Source organism: Apium graveolens, chromosome 10, assembly GCF_009905375.1.
Source record: "Apium graveolens cultivar Ventura chromosome 10, ASM990537v1, whole genome shotgun sequence".
Lineage (NCBI taxonomy): Eukaryota > Viridiplantae > Streptophyta > Magnoliopsida > Apiales > Apiaceae > Apium > Apium graveolens.
In genome coordinates this window covers 160,407,477-160,430,286 of record NC_133656.1, presented here as the reverse complement: position 1 = coordinate 160,430,286, position 22,810 = coordinate 160,407,477, and the positions used below count along the sequence as shown (strand labels likewise).

General features: G+C 34.7%; 4 protein-coding genes across 4 annotated transcripts; 3 read left to right on the top strand and 1 right to left on the bottom strand.

Moving 5' to 3' along the window:
- Positions 1–2,182: 2,182 nt before the first annotated feature.
- Positions 2,183–7,037, top strand: LOC141693634 (uncharacterized). Its single transcript, XM_074498789.1, has 7 exons — positions 2,183–2,619; positions 4,197–4,359; positions 4,982–5,182; positions 5,259–5,504; positions 5,872–6,019; positions 6,165–6,396; positions 6,487–7,037. Exons 1-7 carry the CDS (start codon positions 2,211–2,213, stop codon positions 6,825–6,827), a joined length of 1,740 nt encoding a protein of 579 aa, XP_074354890.1. The 5' UTR covers positions 2,183–2,210; the 3' UTR covers positions 6,828–7,037.
- Positions 7,038–7,468: 431 nt separating this feature from the next.
- Positions 7,469–9,989, top strand: LOC141688971 (photosynthetic NDH subunit of lumenal location 1, chloroplastic-like). The gene is made up of 8 exons (XM_074493126.1): positions 7,469–7,627; positions 7,716–7,803; positions 8,384–8,467; positions 8,766–8,839; positions 8,943–9,065; positions 9,138–9,209; positions 9,364–9,460; positions 9,728–9,989. Exons 1-8 carry the CDS (start codon positions 7,574–7,576, stop codon positions 9,829–9,831), a joined length of 696 nt encoding a protein of 231 aa, XP_074349227.1. The 5' UTR covers positions 7,469–7,573; the 3' UTR covers positions 9,832–9,989.
- Positions 9,990–14,763: 4,774 nt separating this feature from the next.
- LOC141689227 (uncharacterized) lies at positions 14,764–16,894 on the top strand. The gene has a single exon (XM_074493447.1). The coding sequence runs from the start codon at positions 14,812–14,814 to the stop codon at positions 16,846–16,848; it is 2,037 nt and encodes a 678-aa protein (XP_074349548.1). The 5' UTR covers positions 14,764–14,811; the 3' UTR covers positions 16,849–16,894.
- A 1,589-nt stretch (positions 16,895–18,483) lies between these two features.
- LOC141691231 (putative disease resistance protein RGA3) lies at positions 18,484–20,735 on the bottom strand. The gene is made up of 3 exons (XM_074495969.1): positions 20,050–20,735; positions 19,070–19,220; positions 18,484–18,774 (listed from the first exon to the last, which is right to left on the bottom strand). Exons 1-3 carry the CDS (start codon positions 20,733–20,735, stop codon positions 18,484–18,486), a joined length of 1,128 nt encoding a protein of 375 aa, XP_074352070.1.
- Between the last annotated feature and the right edge of the window lie 2,075 nt (positions 20,736–22,810).

The following is a 22,810-nucleotide window of genomic DNA, read 5'->3' as shown; positions in this document are numbered from 1 at the left end:
CCTTTGAAGTATTTTGAAGAATTGGAGCATGTGCTTTTCTTACTTCAAGTGGATGACAGAATAACAGAGACTGCTGCAAACTACTTAAAAGAACAGATTCAGAGACAGAAAAGGCTTTATTCTGTTAAGTCTGACAGCAGATATGTTCCAAAGTACAGAAATCACAATGGTGATATTGTTGATATGGAGCCTAATACTGCACAGATCAGAACATATCTTGGTATTAAGGGGCTTGAATTCAATCTAGAGTCTAACAAAGCTTATGTCATAAGACTAGATCGGGAGTTGAGAAGAGCAAAGATTAATGATCTCAGAGCTGCAATATTTCAAACTGGTGAAGATACTGCAGAGCTTAAAGATGTCAAACGGAGAATGATTGATGAACTCAAATATGCTGAGAAATGTTTGTTGAAGAATTATCTCAGAACAACTCCTGACATCAGAGAGATCAGAAAATGATGAAGCCAAGTCAAAGATCTACAACTACTTAAATTCTGATGTGTATACAGACTAAGGTTGTTATCAGAAGTTGAATTGGTAAAAGCTTTAAGGACTGTAAGTTGTAGTTATCTTGTCTATTTCTCATGCATTTGTACTTAATGTTTTTGACATCATCAAATATCTGTTAAACTTGTATATTTTGCTAATTTACAAGTTGGGGGAGATTGTTAGATATATTTGATAATGTCATGGCTAATATGTTTTATGTTTAGATTTCAGATCTTATTTGAACAGAACAAATCAGTACTTAACTGATCAGTACTTATACTGGACGTCAGAACTTAAGGGATATCAGTACTTATGTTATCGGGAGATAAGCATCAGGAGATAGATATCAGAACTTAAGTGCTGAAGGACGATCAGATAAGGACAATAGCTGATTAAAGTTAAGAAGATCAAGATAAACATAAGAAGAGATATGCATGAAGAAGGAATTCCGTGAAGAATGGAATACTTGGAATAGAAGATATCTGATTGATATATATTAGGAAGCAGAATTATATTCCATATCAATTAGCGATTATCTTGTAACTGTGTAGTATATAAACACAGACATAGGGTTTACACTATAAGTGTTATCATTATCGAGAATATTATTTACTATAACCCTAGCAGCTCTCGTGATATTTTGTTCATCACTGAGAGATAACAGTTCCAGATTGTAACAGAGTTTATTGTTTCAATAAAGTTTGTTTTCTGTTACATAAGTTCTTGAAGTTTGATTTGATTATAATAAACACTGTATTCACCCCCTCTACAGTGAAAGTGTGACCTAACACCTTACATTAATTATATTTATTAGATGATAATATTAACACAAATCGATAATACAATATTTAAAATTTATCATTTTGAGATAATATATTCATTATACCGATTATATTCAAAGGAAAATCGTTGTTAGAGTTAGTGCACTTGAGCACGCAAAATGTATAATATTTTTAATGATAACGGTATCGTAGAATATTATAAGAATATTGTTCGATCAAATTAGAATTTTCGTAAATACCAAATTTACTATGATATCAATTGTTAAATAATAGTATGTGAAGGGATTTGTTAATGAGTTTAGAATGATATTTTCAGAATACAAATGAAAATCAATATAAAGAGTCATTATAAATTAATCATAATTACGTATCATAAAAAATAAATTATAAAATAGACAATACGCATGCATGTAATAATATATATACATATAATTTGTCTGTCATCTTTCCTTTGAATTATTATATTTAGATTATAAATAAAAATAAACTCATATCAATGTAATAAATATCGAATTTTCATATTTAAAAGAATAATTAAATAAAGGGGATCATTAATATTACAAAACATTGTTATGTGAAGATGTTGATCATATAACTAATTCAACAATAACTTATTTATCGTAAATATATATCTTATATTTTAGAAAAAAAAATTATGATTATAAAATTTACCCGTGCCTTACACAGGTTAAAGAGCTAGTAATAAAATAATAGAAGAAAATTGAAAAAATGAGTATATGATTAATTAATATTTTATATATATAATGGATATAATAAAGGGAAGTGGTGCTCGTATTTATTTTTTATATTATAAAAAATTATTATTTTTAAAGAATTTTTAAATGTATAGAATTGGAACATACGTCCGCAGACCACAAGTAAAAGGCAAACAAATGGTTGAACAAGGGAGAGTACGTATTTTTTTTATATATATTAACGATGCTAATAATAATTGACCAAAGCTCGTTAGATCCTCAGGAGATGAAGTCTCCGGGAACACCGAAAAGGAAGAAAAAGAGAGTGTCAATACTTACATTTCTAATAGCCTTATCAATATTTACAGGTGTAAGTATATTTCTTTTAGCTTTCAGATCCATTGATCCATCTTCTCTGGCTAAAGGTGATACAACCCAGTTTCTTACTCAAGAAATTACAGAAGCTGCTGTTGGGTATTCAAGTGTTAATACTACAACTAATTATATTTATAATCCTCAAAATATTACTCACAAAAAGACTCAAAATGAAGAATGTGCTAGTGTGGAGCAGATGGGGGATGATTTTAAAGGCGGGTTTAGAGAACATAGTTTGAGGGTGAGGAGGATTGTTCAAGAGCATTTTGATGTTAATGGTAATGTGCTTGTTATCCTTTTTGAATTTGATATTTTTGTGGTTTTAAATTTGTTTTGTTTGTGATGGTGTGTGCGCTTTCTTGGTAAAGATTGAATCAGGAATGTTCTGGGGTTTTAGTAAAAATTGAATCTTGAACTGGAAATATTGTGTTTCTTGGTAAAAATTGAATCTTGAATCAGAAATGTGGTGCTTTCTTGGTGAAGATTGAATCTTGAGTTAGAAATGGTTGTGCTTTCTTGGTAAAAATTGAATCTTGAACCAGGAATTTTGTGGGTTTTTAGTAAAAAATGAATCTTGAATTAGAAATGTTTCTGTTTCTTGGTAAAAATTGAATCTTGAATTAGCAATGTTGTGGTTTCTTAATAAAATTTGAATATGGTATTAAAAATGTTGTTTTACATGGTAACAGTTTGGCATTTGTGATGTAATATTAGGGGTGGTAATTTCGATTCGGGTTACTAAAGGTGTCAATTTTGTCATTCTGAAATGGTTTACAGGAACTTATTGTAAAACAAAATATTTTTATTAAGCTTAAATGCATAAAATTTTAGGATGTTCAGGGTAATCGTTTGGTGTCGTGTCATTTTCCGGGTTTGTGAATAATGTTAGACATTGCCACTCATTAGTATTAGCAACTTGGGGTTAAAACTAAGGGGGTGTATTCATTTCAGATTTTAAAGGATTGTTAATAATCTATGGATTTTAAAAGATTTTCGTTGTTTTAATTCTTCGTGGATTTTGATGGAGTTGATCCAAAATCTTGTAGAGTCTTGCAGATTTTGTGGAGTTTTTTAGAAATCCATCAAAATCTCATGTATTTTGAAGAGAATTTCAATATATTAAAAATGTATTAGCAAATCCATCAAAATTCACAACTTTTTTAAATAAAATAAAATCCATGGACTTTTGAATACCATCAGATTTTGATGGATTTTTTAAAATCCAAATTGAATACCACCAAATTTTGACTGATTTTTTTAAATCTAAATTGAATACATTCAGATTTTAAAAGACTTTTTCCGATCCTTGTTGAATACCTTCAGATTTTAAAGTATTATTTCAAATCCCAATTGAATACCCCATGATTTCTAAAATCCATAAAAATCCTTCAAAATCCCAATTGAATACACCCCCCCTAGTTTGGTTTAAAAGCCAAAAATTCGATGGTTAGAGGACCCCAGAAAGTAGCATGTTTTTGTTGCATTGTTAATTATTGCTTGTGTAGTATATGTAAAGATATATCTTTGTAACTTTGTTTCTGCAGTGGTGGGAAAAGAATCTGTTTGATGAGTTTAGGTGATAATGTTTTCATTAAGAAGGGTAGTAATAATACTCAAGATTCTTTTGCACTGGTTTCCTGTAGAAATAATAATAAATTGTTTCAAATATGCATGACGAGCATCAATGAGACTACAACAAGCTGCACAACCAACTAACATAGTTTGCTTCTGAAGTTCTGATAATTTGGACAATTTCTTTCATGATGCCTGTCCATATTTTTGCTAAAAAATCGTATATGAGTTGCTCTCTTGGAGGCACAAGTTGGATTCTTATTCTATTTTTTTATTCTTTTAGGTGCTTCAAGGGTTCGTGACCTACCTCCTGAGAAGTTCTGTAGACATCGATTTGTTTTAGGAAAAGCATCTGAAGCGGGATTTGGAAATGAAATGTACAAGATCTTAACGGCTGCTGCACTCAGTGTAATGTTGGACCGGTCACTGATAATTGGGCAAACCAGGCATATTGGTTCTCTCTCAAGCCTTTACATATGCAATTTATACATTAATTTCACTTAGGTGATGAACAAAAGAAGCAACCACTGATCTTTTGATTTGCAATCTTACTTGCGCACTTGTGTTTGTTAGTAATCTTATCTATGAGGCAGATGATATTGTTACATGCTTCTCGCCATGTGCATGAATTTTATGATTAAGATATAAGATGAGATTATCAGCTTTCTAGTTTGACTTCATATTTTCAGTTTGATTCTTGGTACATCAGATAGTTGTGTTCATTATATTAAAATCACAATATGAAACACTTAATCCAATAATTGACTCTATTCCACCTCCAACGAGATGGTTTAAAGCGGGCACTGTATGAGTTCAATTACAAAGATGGATTTGTAACTTCGTTATAATGGCTACATGTACTGCCCCTGTAAATCTTCTACTTCATTCAATTTTCAATAGATTGTTGCATGTATTCACCGATCTTGTCTAGGCTTTTACATGGAAAATGTACATACTAGAAGTCAATACATTATTCTGGAGCTGTATTTCCATGTTCTAATTTTACTGAAAACTATTAATTTGTGGATGTCTGGCTTTTATTAATACTTGGTTAATTTGCATTTTCAGAAAGAAATTTCCATTTGGAGATCACATCTCATATTCAAATATATCGTTTACCTTGAAAGAAGTTAAACATCTTTGGAGACAAAATGGTTGTGCTACTAAATATGGAAGACATTTGTTAATGAGGATTGATGATTTTCAGAAGCCAGCACGGACAAGTGTTCTGTGTAGCAATTGGAAGGAGTGGGACGAACCCATAATATGGTAAAGGCCATAGTTTCAGTTATAACTCCTCTGGAGGATTTAACATATGAATATTGACTTTCAAAAACTATACCAGGCTCCAGAATACCACAGATGCTGTAGCAGCTCAATTTTTCCTAAAGAATGTCCACATTGAGATGAGGGAAGTTGCCACGAATCTATTCGGAAATTCAGAAGATCTTCATGATAGGCCCAATGTGTTTGGTGAGCTCATGAGAGTCCTTATATATCCCTCAGAGGATGTTAAGGTGGCAGTGAACTCAGTTCTTGGTGACGGGAGAGATCCTGATATTGCAGTGCACATGCGGATGCTGATGAACAGGTATTGCAATTGCAGCACCAAGTTTTTTTAATTTCATCAAGGTTGTCATGCTTTCAAGTGCTTTGGGTGCTTTTCAAATCATTAGATTAGTAAAGAGGGTGTCGTCTTTTCTCCTCCCTCTTGCTGCTGTACCTAATTTTTTGTAAATTACATATATTTATAATGTACAGACATGTTTTTTATGGGTATGAATTTAAAAGATTTGTAATTGGGCACTGATTTCGAGTTGCAGGACAAGCAAATTGGATAAAGTGAAAAAGATATCATATAATTACTTACTGCCAGTGTCTGATTCATTTCTTGTAAAAACCTGCCAATGCATGTGATTGTTTTTTGTTATATAAAGGTTTTACTTCCTTCTCTTCAGGTCTGTAAGAGCAACTCAGGCAGCATTAAGTTGCATACGAAAAGCCATTCATGATATGCAGCTACGCTCTAGACCCAGATTGGTTCTGGTTTCCGATAGCCCCTCCGCTGTAAAAGATATCAAACCAATTTTAGAAGAATTTCTTGAGGTAATAGTTAATCATCGATCATCTCTGGGTTTTACGACATGTATTACTATATCTGCTGGTTAAGTTAATCCATCATAATTTTCGACTTTGCTGAGGAGTAGATCTCGCTTAACGTTCTTCTTCTTTGGTTGTTTCTCAACTTCAGGTTCTTCATTTTGATTATGAACACTATAATGGAAACATATCTGGTAATACGTATGGACAACATAATGTAACCTCTAGAGCAGCGGATTGGGGACCAGCACCACGATGGGTTGCATTTGTCGACTTCTTTCTTGCATCGCGTGCAAAACATGCTGTAGTTTCTGGGGCTCACAGGCGTGTCGGGACAACCTATGCTCAATTAGTTGCAGCTCTTGCTGCCGCAAACAGTCTTGGTAATTTCTTGTTTTTTGCACCTCATTTCTTCTAAAAACTGCAGACCCAGTGCCATTTACCTCTAATTTTCTGACATTCATGATCTTCAGCGGAGAACTCTTCTGCTATCTCAAACTTCTCGTTCTTCAGTAGCTTCCAAAGTAGTTTGCTTACAGAAGGATTACGGAATCAAATTGGCTGGGGACACGTATGGAACCGATTTGCGGGCCCATTGAGCTGCCACAATCAATCTACTCAGTGTGCTTACACACCGCTTCTCCCTGCTGCTTGGTGGGATGGACTCTGGCAATCGCCTCTTCCACGAGATATCCGCAAAATGGATGCTTATGGGATTCAGCTATCTGGTCTTGGCACGTTTGATCAAGAACAACTCAAGTCATCCTGTGCTTCGAGGAGCAAATCTGTAACAAAAACTGTTACTATAATCTGAGACTTTGTTTTCACCTTTTACTTGTAGGATGGAGGGATAATCATGTTCCCCATTTTCATTAGCATATATTTTGATTTACACATAGGTTTCTGTAAAATTTTCACACTTACATTTATTCCACATTTTGTATGATAAGTTGACACTGAAGTTGATGTAGGTGTAAAATTACACTGTATACAACAATATAAGAATAACGGGTTTTTGTGTCCAGTGTACACAATAAGCACTAATTCTATATCAATACATATTCTCATTATCACTATTCCCTCCATATCATGTCTTGTTTTGACTAGTTTATGGTCAATTTTTTTATATTTTGACCGTAAATTACACTTTATTTATAATTAAATATGATTCAAAACTTGTATCATTAGAAAATATATCTAATTCTTTTTAAAATGTATTTTTCAATATTTTAAGATAACATATAAATTTGTCTTAATTGTCGGTCAAAGTGTAGTCAGTTTGACAATATAATAGCCAAAACAAGACACGTAATATGAGATGGAGGAAGTATTTCAATAAAGAGAACAAATAGAGAGAACAGGGGCAAAACAAATAAAATGAAAGAGAGAACAAAAGGTAAAACAAACAGGTTATATTTTGAAATATTAGAAAGAAAAGACTAAAGCCACATAAGCATAACAAATCTTAACCATTACACAATGCACACATACAATCCATACAAATATATATCCATTTCAAACACAAACTAACTGAGACTGAGTGGCTCTCTAACATCAACAATGGCAGTCTCATCACTCTCACTGACCTTGCCTTCCACAAGTCTATCAAAAAGGGTCAGTTCATGCTGCAACCATGTTTATTTGTCAAAGATTGTTTCTCATTTTTCTTATCATTATAGCTTATGTTCTCTTTTTTTTCCAGCTTAATGTGGCCCATTCAAAATTCACTCCAAAGCCTTCTGCAATCAATATTAATGCCTGCTCCAGTGACCTAGCTTCCGAAGAAGAAAGTAAGCTAATAATTCTTTTTTTTTGGGATTTTTAAATGCTTGTCATTTTAGTTATTTGTTTATTTTCTAACATGTTTTTAGTGGAGTGAATTCACATTTATTTTGTTAACTGTAAAATAGTTAACTTTATTTCTTGTGGGTTCGATGATTTGTTGATAGCCTAGTGTCAAAACTCCATCCTCCACGGCCAAAGTTATAGGTTCGATTCTCATTGCCAGTTCGGGTATACTTAAAAATCTAATGCACTAAAACATATGTTATACTAAAAAAACTGTCAAGGCCTCAAGGGAGTATATAAGGGATGTATGTGGGGTTTTTATTAGTTGGTTGAGGATACATCTTTTTCTTTGGTTGAGTTGTCAAGTTTGATTAGGCATTCATTTTAGTTAAATAGAGTGGTGATTAAAATTAATGAATGGTGTAGAACTCCATTGTTCTTATCTTCTTTAGTTTAAGCTAGAATCCCGTTGTTATCATCTTCTTTAGTAAAAGGTGCTTGACTACAGAAAAGCTTTGTTCATAACATTATTAAATGATTGCATATATATGTTTGTGCTTATACATGTGAATATTATTGCAGGAAGTTCAAAGAGAAGGCCACTATTACTAGGAGTCGGGGCCCTTGCTTTGAGTCTACTCCCTGTAAATTTCGTGTTGGCTGAAGGTATCATGGTTGGTAGTTTATCTCTATTCGAGGATTTAATAGATCAGAATTATGCATGTCTAATCATTAAGTATGTTCATCTCAAACAAAAATGAGATTATGCATCGTTATATCAGAGTTGACTACGTAGAATAGAGTTGTGTGCACAGTTTCTGTTCACTAACAAGTGTGTTCTGATCTTGAATTGGTTATAGGTTGTACTGTTCTCTTTTTATATCCACCAACAGTTTCTTTTCACTAAGTATTGGTTTCTGATCATTAATTGGTTAAAACTTGTATTGTTTTCATTTGTATTCAGGGACCCCAGCAAATTATGATTCTTTTACAGACTTATCAGATGGCTATTCATATGTTTACCCTTCCGATTGGAGGGTAAGATTCAGAACATTTAGTTTCATGAACGGAAGTTCAATCAATATTTCTGCAGAGATTCAGATATATAAGGTGTTCTAAACAGAACTTTTCTTGTGAATAGGATTTTGATTATCGAGGGCATGACTCTGCATTTAAAGATCGGTATCTCCAATTGCAAAATGTTAGAGTGAGTTTTATACCTACTGATAAATCAGATATCCACGACATGGGTCCAATAAATGAGGTACTTCCATCATCCAAGCTAAATTCTGAAAATCGCAAGTAATGGTTTCTGACCCATTTTGTACTTCTCAAGCTTGTTCCCTATCTGCTGAAGAAAGTTTTAGCAACACCTACGCAAGTAGCAGATATATTTGACATGCAGGAGGTTAGCATCCTATTGATCATATGGAGCAAGATTAAAAATTAAGCACCCGAATATCAATATTACTCTTGAAATGTTAGAATCGATCATTATAATTTACCTATGAACTGAAACTCTGAAGTATATTGACTGTTTCCATACTATAAAATTGTTGCAGAGGACAATAGATGGGAAGAACTACTACACCTTTGAGTACACACTCACTTCTCGAAATTTTTCCAGAGCAGCTTTTGCGACTATAGCAGTTGCAAATGGTATGACATTTGTTCTCTTTCACATTACTGCACTTACTTATACAGTATTACCATATAAACCACTCTTGTAAACACCAGTAGACATACCGCATTACATCCTTGAGTATTGTATTTCACTTTCCATGCACTCCCTGACTTCTTTTGAAGATTTAAATCATACAAAACACTGGAAAACGCCAAATAAGTTGGTGTTGGGGAATAAACAAATTTCTTATTTGTAGCTGTGTTATTGCCCAAGGATTACAGCTAATGTGCACTTCTTGACAGGGAGATATTACACACTAATTGTGGGAGCAAATGAAAGGCGTTGGAGAAGAGTAAGAGACAAGCTCAAAGTTGTAGCAGACTCGTTCAGGGTGCTGGACATCTAAATGGCTGTTGTATGGAGCTAAGAAACATCACAAGAGAATGCTATTTTTTTTCTAAATGTATATAATCATGGCATCTAACAAATGTGTGCTTGTGCTTGCGTTCTTTTTTGAATTTGAATGAGACTCACAACTCTACTGGCACCCATTGTCACGATTCACTTCTGTGCTGTTCCAACATCATCTCCTAGCATATGTAAAATCCATTTCATAGGGAACTTCTGTATGAAGTTTGTTAAGATTTCTAATAAAAACAGAAAGGTATAGTTAAATTCATGTGCTGTTAATTTAGAAAAGATATTTCTAAGATGAAAGAATGTCCTTCTACAGGTCACTTTGAGTAAACCAACTGAAATTGTGTCAGTACTGTTATTACAAAATACTATAAACAGTGCCTACTCAGGTATTCATCAGCTGGTCCTGCTCCTCAGCAGAAAGTTTCCACATATCTATACAATATATACTATATACTGTTATGATAGAGAGGGTCCACTTACAACCAACAAATCAGGACCGTTAAGGACCGCTATATTTCATTGCGGCAACCGCAATAAAACATTGCGGCCTGACCCACATACTCCATTTCTCTTTCTGTCCTTTATCTATATTAATTCATTTATTAATACTTTTTTATCTACATAAATAATAATTTAATAAGATATTATTCTTAATATTTCTGATTAAAGATTGTATATTAAAAAATACTATAAAATATTTTTATAGTAAATTAAATATTATATATAATATTTAATATTCAATATTTTAAAAGTATTGAAATATTAAATGAAATTAATAAATTCAAATCCCTTCAAATATTTAATAATAAATATTAAAATAATAAAGGAAAATATTTTCGATATTTGAATATTTTAATTATTCAATATTTTTAATAATAAATGAAAATATTTGAATATTTGAAAATATTAATAATGTTAAACATTAATAATGTCAAATAAACACAAATATTATACCTCCGCAATGTTTCATTGCGGCCCCGCAATGTTTCATTGCGGTAGTCGTTTTCCCTTACACACACAGAAACTCAGGCACAGATACTCGCATATACACGCAGAAACTCAAAAACAGACACTCAAACACGACCATCAGCGACATTGAAGCGATTTGAGACAATTTCAATCACAACCACTCCACTGATCTTCTTGTTCATCAGGTATACAAACGATTTATAGCTATGCACACACTTATACACACGATTACACCAACACACACACGATTATACAATGAGTTTGAGTTTGAGTGCGATTTTGTTCGATTACTATTCGATTTTTTTTATGTGAATGTGATATTTGTTCGAAATTATGTGATAATTAGGGTTCGAATTAGGGGTAAATTAGTTAATAATTAGGTTAAATTAGGTTTCGAATTAGGGGTAATTTAGATTAGGTTAAATTAGGGTTCGAATTAGGGGTAATTTTGTGCGTTTTTCGCTTGCCCGGATCATTAACTTTATCTTCAATACTATCAACATCTATTATTTCATCATCATTAAAGATTTTACGATAAACCCTCTTTTTTGTGTGGGGGGTAACATAATTAAAATCGTTATGATCACTAGATGAACTTGAATAATCAAATAAATAAGAAGCCATGGATATTGAATACTAACCTTTTTTTCAGAAGAATAAATTTGAGCAGAATGTTAAGAAACAGTGAAACAACAATGTTTCAAAAATACAGACATTTTAAGGTAGGTGTGTGCATTAAATGCACGCCCGTAATGTTTCATTGCGGTACTGTACAAACCCCCAAGCCAACAACTGTAAATATTTGCAGTTTAAAAAAAACTTTACAACGTACCCCAGCAATGTTTCATGATAAACCCTCTGTTTTGTGTGGGGGGTAACATAATTAAAATCGTTATGATCACTAGAAGAACTTGAATAATCAAATAAATAAGAAGCCATGGATATTGAATACTAACCTTTTTTTCAGAAGAATAAATTTGAGCAGAATGTTAAGAAGCAGTGAAACAACAATGTTTCAAAAATACAGACATTTTAAGGTAGGTGTGTGCATTAAATGCACGCGCCGTAATGTTTCATTGCGGTACTGTACAAACCCCCAAGCCAACAACTGTAAATATTTGCAGTTTAAAAAAAACTTTACAACGTACCCCAGCAATGTTTCATTGCGGGGGAAGTGTCCACCGCAATGAAACATTGCGGTTGGGATGTTTATTTTTGTTATTTTTTTAAAAATTAGAAAATTAATCAAAAAAAATTATAAAAAATAGTTTATAGACTTATTATATATCATTTAATATGTTAAATGTTATTTTGAAAATATAAATATTTATAAGAGTAACTTAATTATAATATGCAACTATTTTACATAGTTTTGTAAAAATTTTGCATAATAGTTATGTCAAATGATATTTCTTGACGTGTAAGTTGTAAAGTACAAATTTTGACGATCCAACTATATGGATGTTAAAATATAATGATTATAATAATTAAGAAAAATTATTTCTTAAATAAAATGCGGTATTTATATATAGTTTGTTAACAAGAAATGTTTAACATTTTTATAGATAACGAAAATTCGATAAATTTTCATTTTTTTAGTTTTTCACATTTTCAAATTTTAGTATTATATTTGTTTATTAAAATTTAAAATTGATAAAATAAATTGGACAAGTACAAGAAAAATAAAACATTAAATAATTTATTTCATTCAAATATAAATGGAGTACATTCAAATATTTTTTCAAAACAAATACATAATAACATTTTATGTCGACGAGAATGATCAAACTTTAACGGTGTTGGAAGAACCGCCTTTATCACCCTTATCGTCGTCTTTCTTTTTCTTCGACTTTTCCGCCTTCGCTTTAGCTTCATTTTCTTTTTTTTTCTTGCGCTCAAGCGCCATTTGAATACGGCGGAGAGCTATTTTCATGTCTTATTCTCCTTCGGGTCCGTCGTAAGTCACACCATCTATAATTACCTTATTATTGTCAAAATCGTAGTAGAAAACCATTTTTCGGAAATTAGAGAAGATAATGTTGAAGAGAAAATGTTGAATGAAAATAGAGAAGAGAATGTTGAAAAAAAATGAGATGAGGCAGGAGTATTTATAGGTGAAAATCTGAATTTTAAAATTCACAAAATTAAATTTGGCACAAAAAAAATTTTGCCGAAAAAATTTCATTTGACTGTTGAAATTGCCGCAATGAAGCATTGCGGCGTGTCCAAACTGCTGCATTGTTTCATTGCGGTGTGTCGGTCAAGTTTCTGCTCTATTGACCAGTCAATTCAACTGCCGCAATGTTTCATTGCGGTGTGTCGGTCAAACTTCTGCTCTATTGACCAGTCAATTCTTATTAATATTGACACAAAAATAAGTTTTGCACAAAAATTAAGTTTGACTGTTGATAAATTTTTTAAACTAAAATAACTCAATTCACTAAAAAGTATAAAATTAATAATATTATTTTTTTAACTAAAATTATTCATCCGATAATTTAAAGAAAAAGTACAGAAAAAATTAAATTGATAAATTTATTATTAAAATTGATAATATTTTAAAATATTACTACTACTTATATTTAATGTTAACATATTTTAAAAAATTAATTATTGTTGAACATTAATATTATTTTAATACTTATATAAATAAGTTAAAGAGATGGGCAGTTTGGACATTAAAAACTGGGAGTCTAACCAACAATGAAACATTGCGGCCCAACAATGAAACATTGCGGAATGCGCAATGTTTCCTGTGCATGGCGACATCCCGCAATATTTCATTGCGGAAGTCAAGACCCGCATTGAAACATTGCTTTCCACCGCAATGTTTAATTGTTGTGGGTTGGCTGGTTGTCCCCCCAACCCACGTTGGCTCATAATTATTTCCCTATACTATAATAACCGGAATAAGGTATAATTTATAATTTGGTTAACCCCTCATTTTGGTTATTCCTTTTCATTTTAATCGTCGGATCTTTTTCATCAAATAATCAGAACCGTTAGATCCAAATACTAAAAAAATGCATTATACAAGTTTTCAAGTTCGAATCCCGTAAAAAAAACATTTATATTATTATTTATAAAGATACATATAAGTTCTCAGGTTCGAATCCCGTTAACAACAAATATATATATTATTATTTATAAAGATACATATAAGTTTTCAGGTTTGAATTTCACTAACAACAAATATTTACATAGATCTCATCAATTATATACTCCCTCAGTCCCTTCCAATTGTTTACATTTCTGGGGAAGTGTCTGACACGTATTTTAAGATGCATAAAAAGTATAGATATGTAACTTATTTTTATAATTTTTTTTTTCTGAATAAAAGTTGAATTTTTTAATTTTTATTCAGAAAAATAAAATTGTAAAAAAAATTACAGAACTATACTTTATATGCACCTTAAAATGTGTGTCAGACACTCTCTAAAAAATGTAAATAATTGAAAGGGACGGAGGGAATACTATTTATACTATTTGAACTTAACCTGAAATTATACGCAATCAAAATATAATAATTATTATTTAATATTTATTCATTTATATAAAATTTTAATAAAATTATATAAAATAGAAATAAAAATATATAAATATTTAACCAAGACCTATGGATCGCACGAACCGTAAACTAGTTTTCAGCGTTAGATTCTTCCTATCAGCGTAAATTTTAAGCTCCGGTATCCATCATCATATACCTACATAAATAAAATATAATTGCAAAGACAACTGCAAATAATTGTTTATAATAGAGTAAAAATAATTCATTATTTATCTGAAATACACCCCTAATCCTATACAAACACATTTTTAAAAAGAATATATTAAAACTTAATAAAACATTCAAGCAAAATAAAATCGAAATGATCAAAATAAAATAAATCATACTTTATATTAATCTTTTCCTAATTATTTTTTTACCCATCTCTGATTGTATATTGGATAGACCATGAAACATTAAAACTATGTTGCATCAAAAAGAGACACAAAAATGAAAGTTGGAATCAATGTAGCAAAGTGTAGATACATGTACAAGCATAATATATTTTCAAGTTTATTAAAGTTCTCATCTTTAAGACACCATTCAATTTACACACACGAGCACCATTCAACTCCAAAATCTCAACTTCAAACGAACAAAAGTTCTACTTTCAACAGTACATATTATCCTATTAAAGCAAACCCATTTGAGTTTTCACGTAAAAGTATATATGGTTACAATGTGAAGATAAGTAATCTGGGTAAAAATGGGAAAGTTCATGAAGCACGGAAGGTGTTTGATGAGATGCCCCAGAGAGATGTTGTTTCTTATACTTCAATGATTACTGTGTATCTCAAACAAAATGACCTTCCACGCGCTGAATCGCTGTTTTTATCGATGTCTGAGAAGGGTATTGTAGCAGAATCTGCAATGATTAGTGGATATGCTAAGGCGGGTCGAATAGAGGAGGCTCAGAAAGTGTTTGATGGAATGAAGGAGAGGAATGTGTTTTCTTGGACAAGTTTGATTTCTGGGTATTTTGGGATCGGGAGAGTTGGGGATGCTTATCGATTGTTTGAGCTAATGCCGGAGAAAAATGTGGTGTCTTGGACTACGATGTTATTGGGTTTTGCTAATAATGGGTTGCTTGATCGAGCTAGGGAGGTTTTTGATCAAATGCCAGAGAAAAGTGTGGTCTCTTGGACAGCAATGCTTAAGGCGTATGTTGATGATTGTAGAATTGATGAGGCTCGGAAACTGTTTCATGAGATTCCACAACGTAATATATACACTTGGAATGTGATGCTTCAAGGTACTTTAGAAGATAAAAGAGTAGATGAAGCTATTCAACTATTTAGTTCAATGCCTTCTAGGAATGCAGTTACTTGGACTACAATGGTAACGGGTTTGGCACGAAATGGGTCAATCGAACATGCACGGAAATACTTTAATCAGATGCCTAAAAAAGATATAGCTGCATGGAATGCGATGATCACAGCGTACTCTGATGAGGGCCTTATGGTTGAGGCAAGTGAGCTTTTTGATAAGATGCCTGAGAGGGATATAACTACTTGGAATGCACTCATTGATGGCTATGCAAAAAATGTCTTAGATGGGAAAGCATTCAAGCTCCTAGTCCATATGCTTAATTGCTTCCATGTTAGGCCAAATGAAACAACACTCACTTCAGTATTGATATCGTGCAAGGAAAGCATTTCAGAGTTGTTGCAATCCCATGCTCTTGTTGTACGACTTGGGTTTGTTCAATCTACTTCGCTTATGAATGCCCTTGTTTCTATGTATTCAAGAATCGGGGATGTTAAGTCCTCTTGGTTAGCTTTCAATGATCTTGAAGCAAAGGATGTTGTGTCATGGACTGCAATGATATTATCGTATTCAATTCATGGCTACGGTTCTCAATCTTTACAAGCATTTGCACGGATGCTACGATTGGGAACCACACCGGATGACATCGCTTTTGTTGGAGTTTTAACGGCTTGTAGTCATGCAGGTCTTGTCAATAAAGGTCAAAAGCTTTTTGACTCGATGGCTCATGCTTATGGATTGGAGCCGAAGGCTGTACATTATTCCTGTCTTGTTGATATCCTAGGCCGAGCTGGAAAAATTGAGCAGGCAACTAAGGTTGTTGATACGATGCCTCTGCATGAGCGAGATGGTGCAGTTTTAGGGGCGCTGCTTGGTGCTTGCAAACTACATGGGGATGTTGAAGTGGCCAATCGCATTGGAAAAGAGTTAATTGAACTTGAACCGGCTGAATCAGGAGGGTATGTAGTCTTGTCAAATGTCTTTGCTGCATGCGGAAAATGGGATAAGTTTGCTCTCATAAAGAAGAAAATGAAGGATAGAAAAGTGAAAAAAGTACCAGGTTTTAGTCAGATAGATGTAAAGGGTCAGTCCCATGTATTTTTGGCAGGGGACAAAAATCATCCTGAAATTAAGCAGATATATACCATGCTAATAGAGAAGCTTCTACCTCTAATGCAAATAGATTACTCAAAGGAGGCAGCTGCTATGTTATTATGTTAAATTGTTAAAAAACAGATTGGCAAAATTTTGTAAAATTTTTTCATCACTTTTGGTTGAACTGACACACTTATGTGGAAATTATAGTTAGGTTGCAATGTTGCATATAAGCTGGAGATCAATGGCGTTATGTTTTTTTTTGCAACAAGAACGGTAACGGTCCATTTTCCCTTTAAAAAATGTTCTGCTGAGCCCCCCCCCTCCCCTTTCAATGTCGAGAAGATCTAAGCATAATGAGCATATTTTAATCCAAAATTCTAAGCAATAGATGTAATAATAATTTAGAAAACTAGAAATACAAGTCTAGAAGTTTGTAACACAACCATAAAAAGCACAGTATCAAAGAACTAATGACCAACTTGCTGACAACTTTGGCTTGTGGCGGCCGGGTTTGTTGAGTATTGTAAACAGTATTTGATCCAGCATCTTTCCTAGAGGAGAAAAAGATTCACCAAGTCACAGAGACTAACATATCATGCTACTAAATGCCACCCAGTTTTTGTGCATTTAAGCTTTGAATTAAAGAAATGGAGAGAAATAGTCCAGTTGTGGATCAGGTTAAAGACTTGCTGCTTTTATTCTTGATGCGCTTCAACGACAAATCCTATCCCGGTAACTGCTTTAACATATATTTATATCTCGGATATGTTGAATCTTAAACCATTCTGGTCCACTCTATTTGCAGGCCATGAGATTTGTCAAACATGGGCAAACACTCCAAAATCTTAATATCCCAGATCTCTAACATCTGGAGAGATGGAAGTTTTGCTATTGAATCCGGGAGAGCTTTCACTCCTTTGAAATCTATAATATCCAAATGAGTCAAAGCAGGGAGGCGGAAAATCGGTCAAAAACTTCACCTTCTCCCACCCACGCAGTCGTAGGTGATTTAGGTTAGGAAAAGAACTTATAGAAGAGAATGGCCATGCAAATTCATCCATTTTATCTGAGACTGAGAAGGTGCCTCATTCCAAATATTCAAGTGTGTTACTCTGTATATGAGCAAATACCCCATCCAAATGAGAGGAGGGAAGACTCGTAATCGAAAGAGATTTGAGACCTATATATTCAACTGAATTACTATTACTTGTTAGATTAGGACACCATCCTACCTCTAGTTTCTCAAGAGAAACACCAAGGATCAGCCGTCTTAAACCCTTGCACTCGTTTAGTACTAATCCGGTCAAGGACAGGGAAATGTTTTCTAAGAGCCCGTTAATTCTACATTCCATGTTTGAACATGCTTTAGAAAGGTGAGTAATTTAACATTTCTGCTCAGAGATTCTAGTATCATGCTGCTCTCCATATCTGCGATTTCCAACACCTTCAAGGACGGAAAGTTATTGGGGATCTTTCTTAAACTTGAACATTTCGTGATTTCCAAACTCTCAAGTTTGGGGAATACCCTTTGGCCAATACCCCCTGTACTGATTACTGTTTCCACCCATTCTTCTAGCTTTGGCAATGTCGACAAACAGAGTTCTATCAACGATGGATACAGTGTTGTTGTTACACCTTCACAAAAATTGTTCCCCATAACCTTGACATTTTTCATCCCTCTTACATACATTTTCCTCAGGTTAGGAAGATGACCCAGTGGTGGAAATACTTCACACGTTGCAATTTTCCACAGCGATTTCAACCAAATTGGTCATCATTGTGCTCCATGATGCAAACTTCTTCCACCATAAAGCCATAAATACTCAATACTTTTAAATTTGGATGGGCTTCCAATCCTTCCATAACATCCTCATCACTACATTCACGCTCTCCCTTTTCATCTTCATTGTTCCTCCACTCCAATACTAAACGCTGAATATCGGACTTTTCGCAAAGCTTTGCTTTACTTGCTTCTTCAATATTTTCCACCTCATCAAGCTCATAGAGACTAAACTCACCTCTAAGATTTTTCAACTTTCCCAGTTGTCTCTGCTCACAACAAAATAAGGCAGCGTTTAACAAGTTAGTCTCTCTATCCCAATGAACATATATCTTGTTTCATAATTTTTAATAACAAGATGCCTCAAGTTTATCAGATTTTTTCTGGAAGGTCATGATAATACGAAATTCTTAGAGTTTGCAAGTTGTAGAGTCTCGTGATGTAGATGGGCAATTTATACCTGGTCTGATGATCTAGATCACCAGAGATATCTAGATGCTTAAGGAATTTCAACTTCTCTATCGAACTAAGAAGGTCCTTACAAAATGAATTTAAAATTAGAACTCTCAAGTGCTTGAGGTCAGGTTGCACGACATTAAATGTACTGGCCTTTGCATATAATGCTTGTACTGTATCAAAGCGCACCTTCAAAAGTTTTGGTTTTAGATTTTCAAACCCTTCCAGCCTTACATATAGAGCCTTGTTAACATCATCACTTGTTGTTAACCACAATCCGCGATTAATACAAACAAAATATACGAATAACGGAGAATACAATAAAAAGATATAGATTGAGAAGTTCTCGAGTCGTCAGCCTCCCAAGATAAAACGAGAAAACGGCGTGTTGCACGAACAGCGTCTTCGGCGAACAATAACGGAGCAAAAAACTATCATCGGAAGAGAAAAGGGTTTTGTGTATAGGAGGCGGCTGTGAGATATGTTTCGAATTAATAAAACGCGTTGATTAATAATCAATCCGTAATTGAATCAGAATTATTATTTCGCCAATTTAATTAAAATTTAGTTTGCCGGACCAATTTTCTGCTACATTTGTGTCTCGGATTACCCCTCGAAAGTCCAAGATTTGCATCCCCTGCGCGCACTTAGGTGTTCGAGCAATACATAAGTAACACATTTGAACACTACCTAAGTGTTTTACTATATAAAGTTATGCATTCTCCTTTACAAAATCAATGTGGGACTTTCACAAATTTCCACAACTAAGGGACTAACTTTCGATGATCATATCTCATCCATCTCTTAGTCATTTTGAGTGATTCAAAGTGCACCGGAAAGCTCTCGCGGAGGAGAACACGTTCCAAGTGTCACTTGTCGCGCGCACGTGACATTCGTCCACTCAAATTATGGCTCAAATTGACTCGACAATATAGGGCTACTACCCACATTTTCCAACACTTGTTACGGTAGTTGAGTAATTACTTGACACATCAAGTGCTAGATCATGCACAAGGTCATGCATCTTGCATCTGTAGATGTTGCCGTATTCATCCCTTACTACGTCTTGTAACAAAGAATTCCATTACAAAATGTTAAAGTACTCATTTCCGATGTCTTCCATCATAACGTTGTCATCTCCTGAAAGGAATCCCAAGGCCATCCATAATTCTATTATTTCATCTTTATAGATGTAAGAATCCTTTAGTATAGTAGAGCAATATGCAAAACATCGTTTTAAAGATGAATAAGGTAGATTATTATACGACAACCTTAATGAAAACAAGGCACCTTCTAATTTCCATATTTCACTATTTTGGATCCGCAACCACTCTTGTTCTGTCTTCTTTGAGTACAATAAACCCCCTAGCGTTTTTATTGCCAAAGGCAGACCATCACACATTTTCACCATTCTTCTCCCAAGGGTTGAAAATGCCTCAGTCTCTAAAACTTCTCCATCCGTAAATGCTCTATGCTTGAACAATTCCCAACTATCTTCCTCTGATAGTTTTTGCACCTGATAAGGATCAGAACATCGCATGACATCAATGACTTCCTGCCTACGAGTGGTGACTAAAATATTGCTGCCTCTCGCTCTCGCACCACCTACCGCAAGCAAAGAATTCCTCAACTTGTCCCACTCCTCGGGTTTGTCATTCCAAACATCATCTAGTACAAGTAAAAACTTTTTCCCCTTCAGATTTTCCTGAATATCTTTGATTAGTCCTTCTGCATTTTCCAACACATATGGTCTTGAAGTAAATGATACTACCATCTGTGATAACTCCGGTGAGCGGGGCGGCTCCGTCCGATGTCGCTCCTGGACCTTCTGAGCGTTAATGAGGTGTAGCTACTGGTTGGGTATCTGCAAAATAACACTGGAAGGGGGGTTTGGCTCCCACGACGCCTCCGATGTAATAATAAGAATAGGGTTTTGGAGAAGATGAAGATGTATGTATGTAATAGAAAGGTTACTGTGTGTGTATATGGATGTGAGAGAGTGAGTGTGCAAAGTATGAACGTTTTTCTAATCCTTAAACCCTTCATCCTTTAGGGTATATATAGCCCAAAGGTAGGGTTTAGGGGTTGTTACCTCTAGATCAGGGCCGTTGGATCTTGGGGGCAGAGGACGCTTGGCTTGGGTGGATTGCTTACACGTGTCCAGGGGAGGACCACCTTCAGGGTGTCCTAACGGTCTTCTGACACGCGCCGTGCTTGTCTGATATGTTGGTTGTTGATAGCTGCCATCGTCACGTGCCCACGTACCCTTCCTTGGCGGGTTGCGGAATGTGCATGTGCTTGCTAGGACCCCCCTCATGGTGATCTTGGTCCTGGGCTGGATCCAGGTAGTCAGATGACCCAGGTCATGGGCTGGATCCAGGTAGGCAGGCGATCCAGGTCCCGGGTTGTATCCGGGTTGGGAGATGATCCGGGTCACGGGTTGGCCCCGGGCCTGGTCTCTCCACTTGATTATTCTGGGAGAGGGGGGTCTTGGTCCATCGATTGAGCTTGATACCTTTTAGATCCAGGTTGGATCCTAGCCAGGTTACTTATACCCTATCATTTGCCCCCCACTCCCTTATGCAGATTTTCTGGATGAGGGAGTAGAGTATTTTCACATAGCCGTTGCTTTAGGAGAAAATTTTTGCTTCTCTGCTGCCCCCAATCCGGGTTTGGTGTAGTTGCTACCAATCCGGATTAAGGTGAAATAACTTATTCCGCTTTTGAAAATTTTCTGCTCCCTGGTTGCCTCCCAATCTAGATCTGGTATAGTAGGTGCCAATCTGGATTATGGTGGAAAAACTTAGCTATTTTAGGAAAAATTCTGCTTCTCTGTGCCCCCCAATCCGGGTTTGGTGTAGTTGCTATCAATCCGGATTAAGGTGAAATAACTTATTCCGCTTTTGAATTTTTTTTGCTCCCTGGTTGCCTCCCAATCCGGATTTGGTATAGTAGGTGCCAATCCGGATTATGATGGAAAAACTTAGCTGTTTTAGGAAAAATTCTGCTTCTCTGCGCCCCCCAATCCGGGTTTGGTGTAGTTGCTACCAATCCGGATTAAGGTGAAATAACTTATGCCGCTTTTGAAAAATTTCTGCTCCCTGGTTGCCTCCCAATCCGGATCTGGTATAGTAGGTGCTAATCCAGATCATGGTGGAAAAACTTAGCTGTTTTAGGAAAAATTCTGCTTCTCTGTGCCCCCGATCCGGGTTTAAATGGTTGAGGCTGATTTCTTGAAATTTGCCGCCTCTAGGTCCAGATTAATTTGTATCCGGGTAGGTGTCAATGATCCGGGTAGGAGGCTCAGGTTCTGCGTAAATTGAGGAATTTGTAACGTCTTTAAGCTCCCCCCCATGTTTTGAATTTTTGGCAGTTATTCCCTAGAAAACTGCCCCATAATGATTATGGGGTGTAAATGAGCTTTTTTCTTTTTGTGTATATATATAAATGTGTATATATTTGTGTAAATAAATATATATATATATATGTAATCGCTCCCCAGACCAATCGCCCCCTGCCACGTGGCAGGGGCTCTTTAATTCACCTCACATGTGGTGGTTTAGAGGATCCTTTCAAATAGAAATAGAGAACGAAGTAACTAGAAAGGTTGTCATAATCATCTTTTTTCTAGAGGGATCATCTAGCCTATAAAAGGCTGCACCCCCTTTCTTTCTTGTTTTTTATTCCCACAAAAACTGAACAGTCAATTGTTGTCTCCCTTTTCTTCTCAAAGCTTTTCGAAGGGCTGCGTTTCTGTCGGATTTCTCCGCCGCTGGTTCGCCGTTGTTCCGCTCATCTGTGATTTGTGAGTTTCCTCGTGCTTTTCTTCGGTTTCTTTTCTCGATTTCT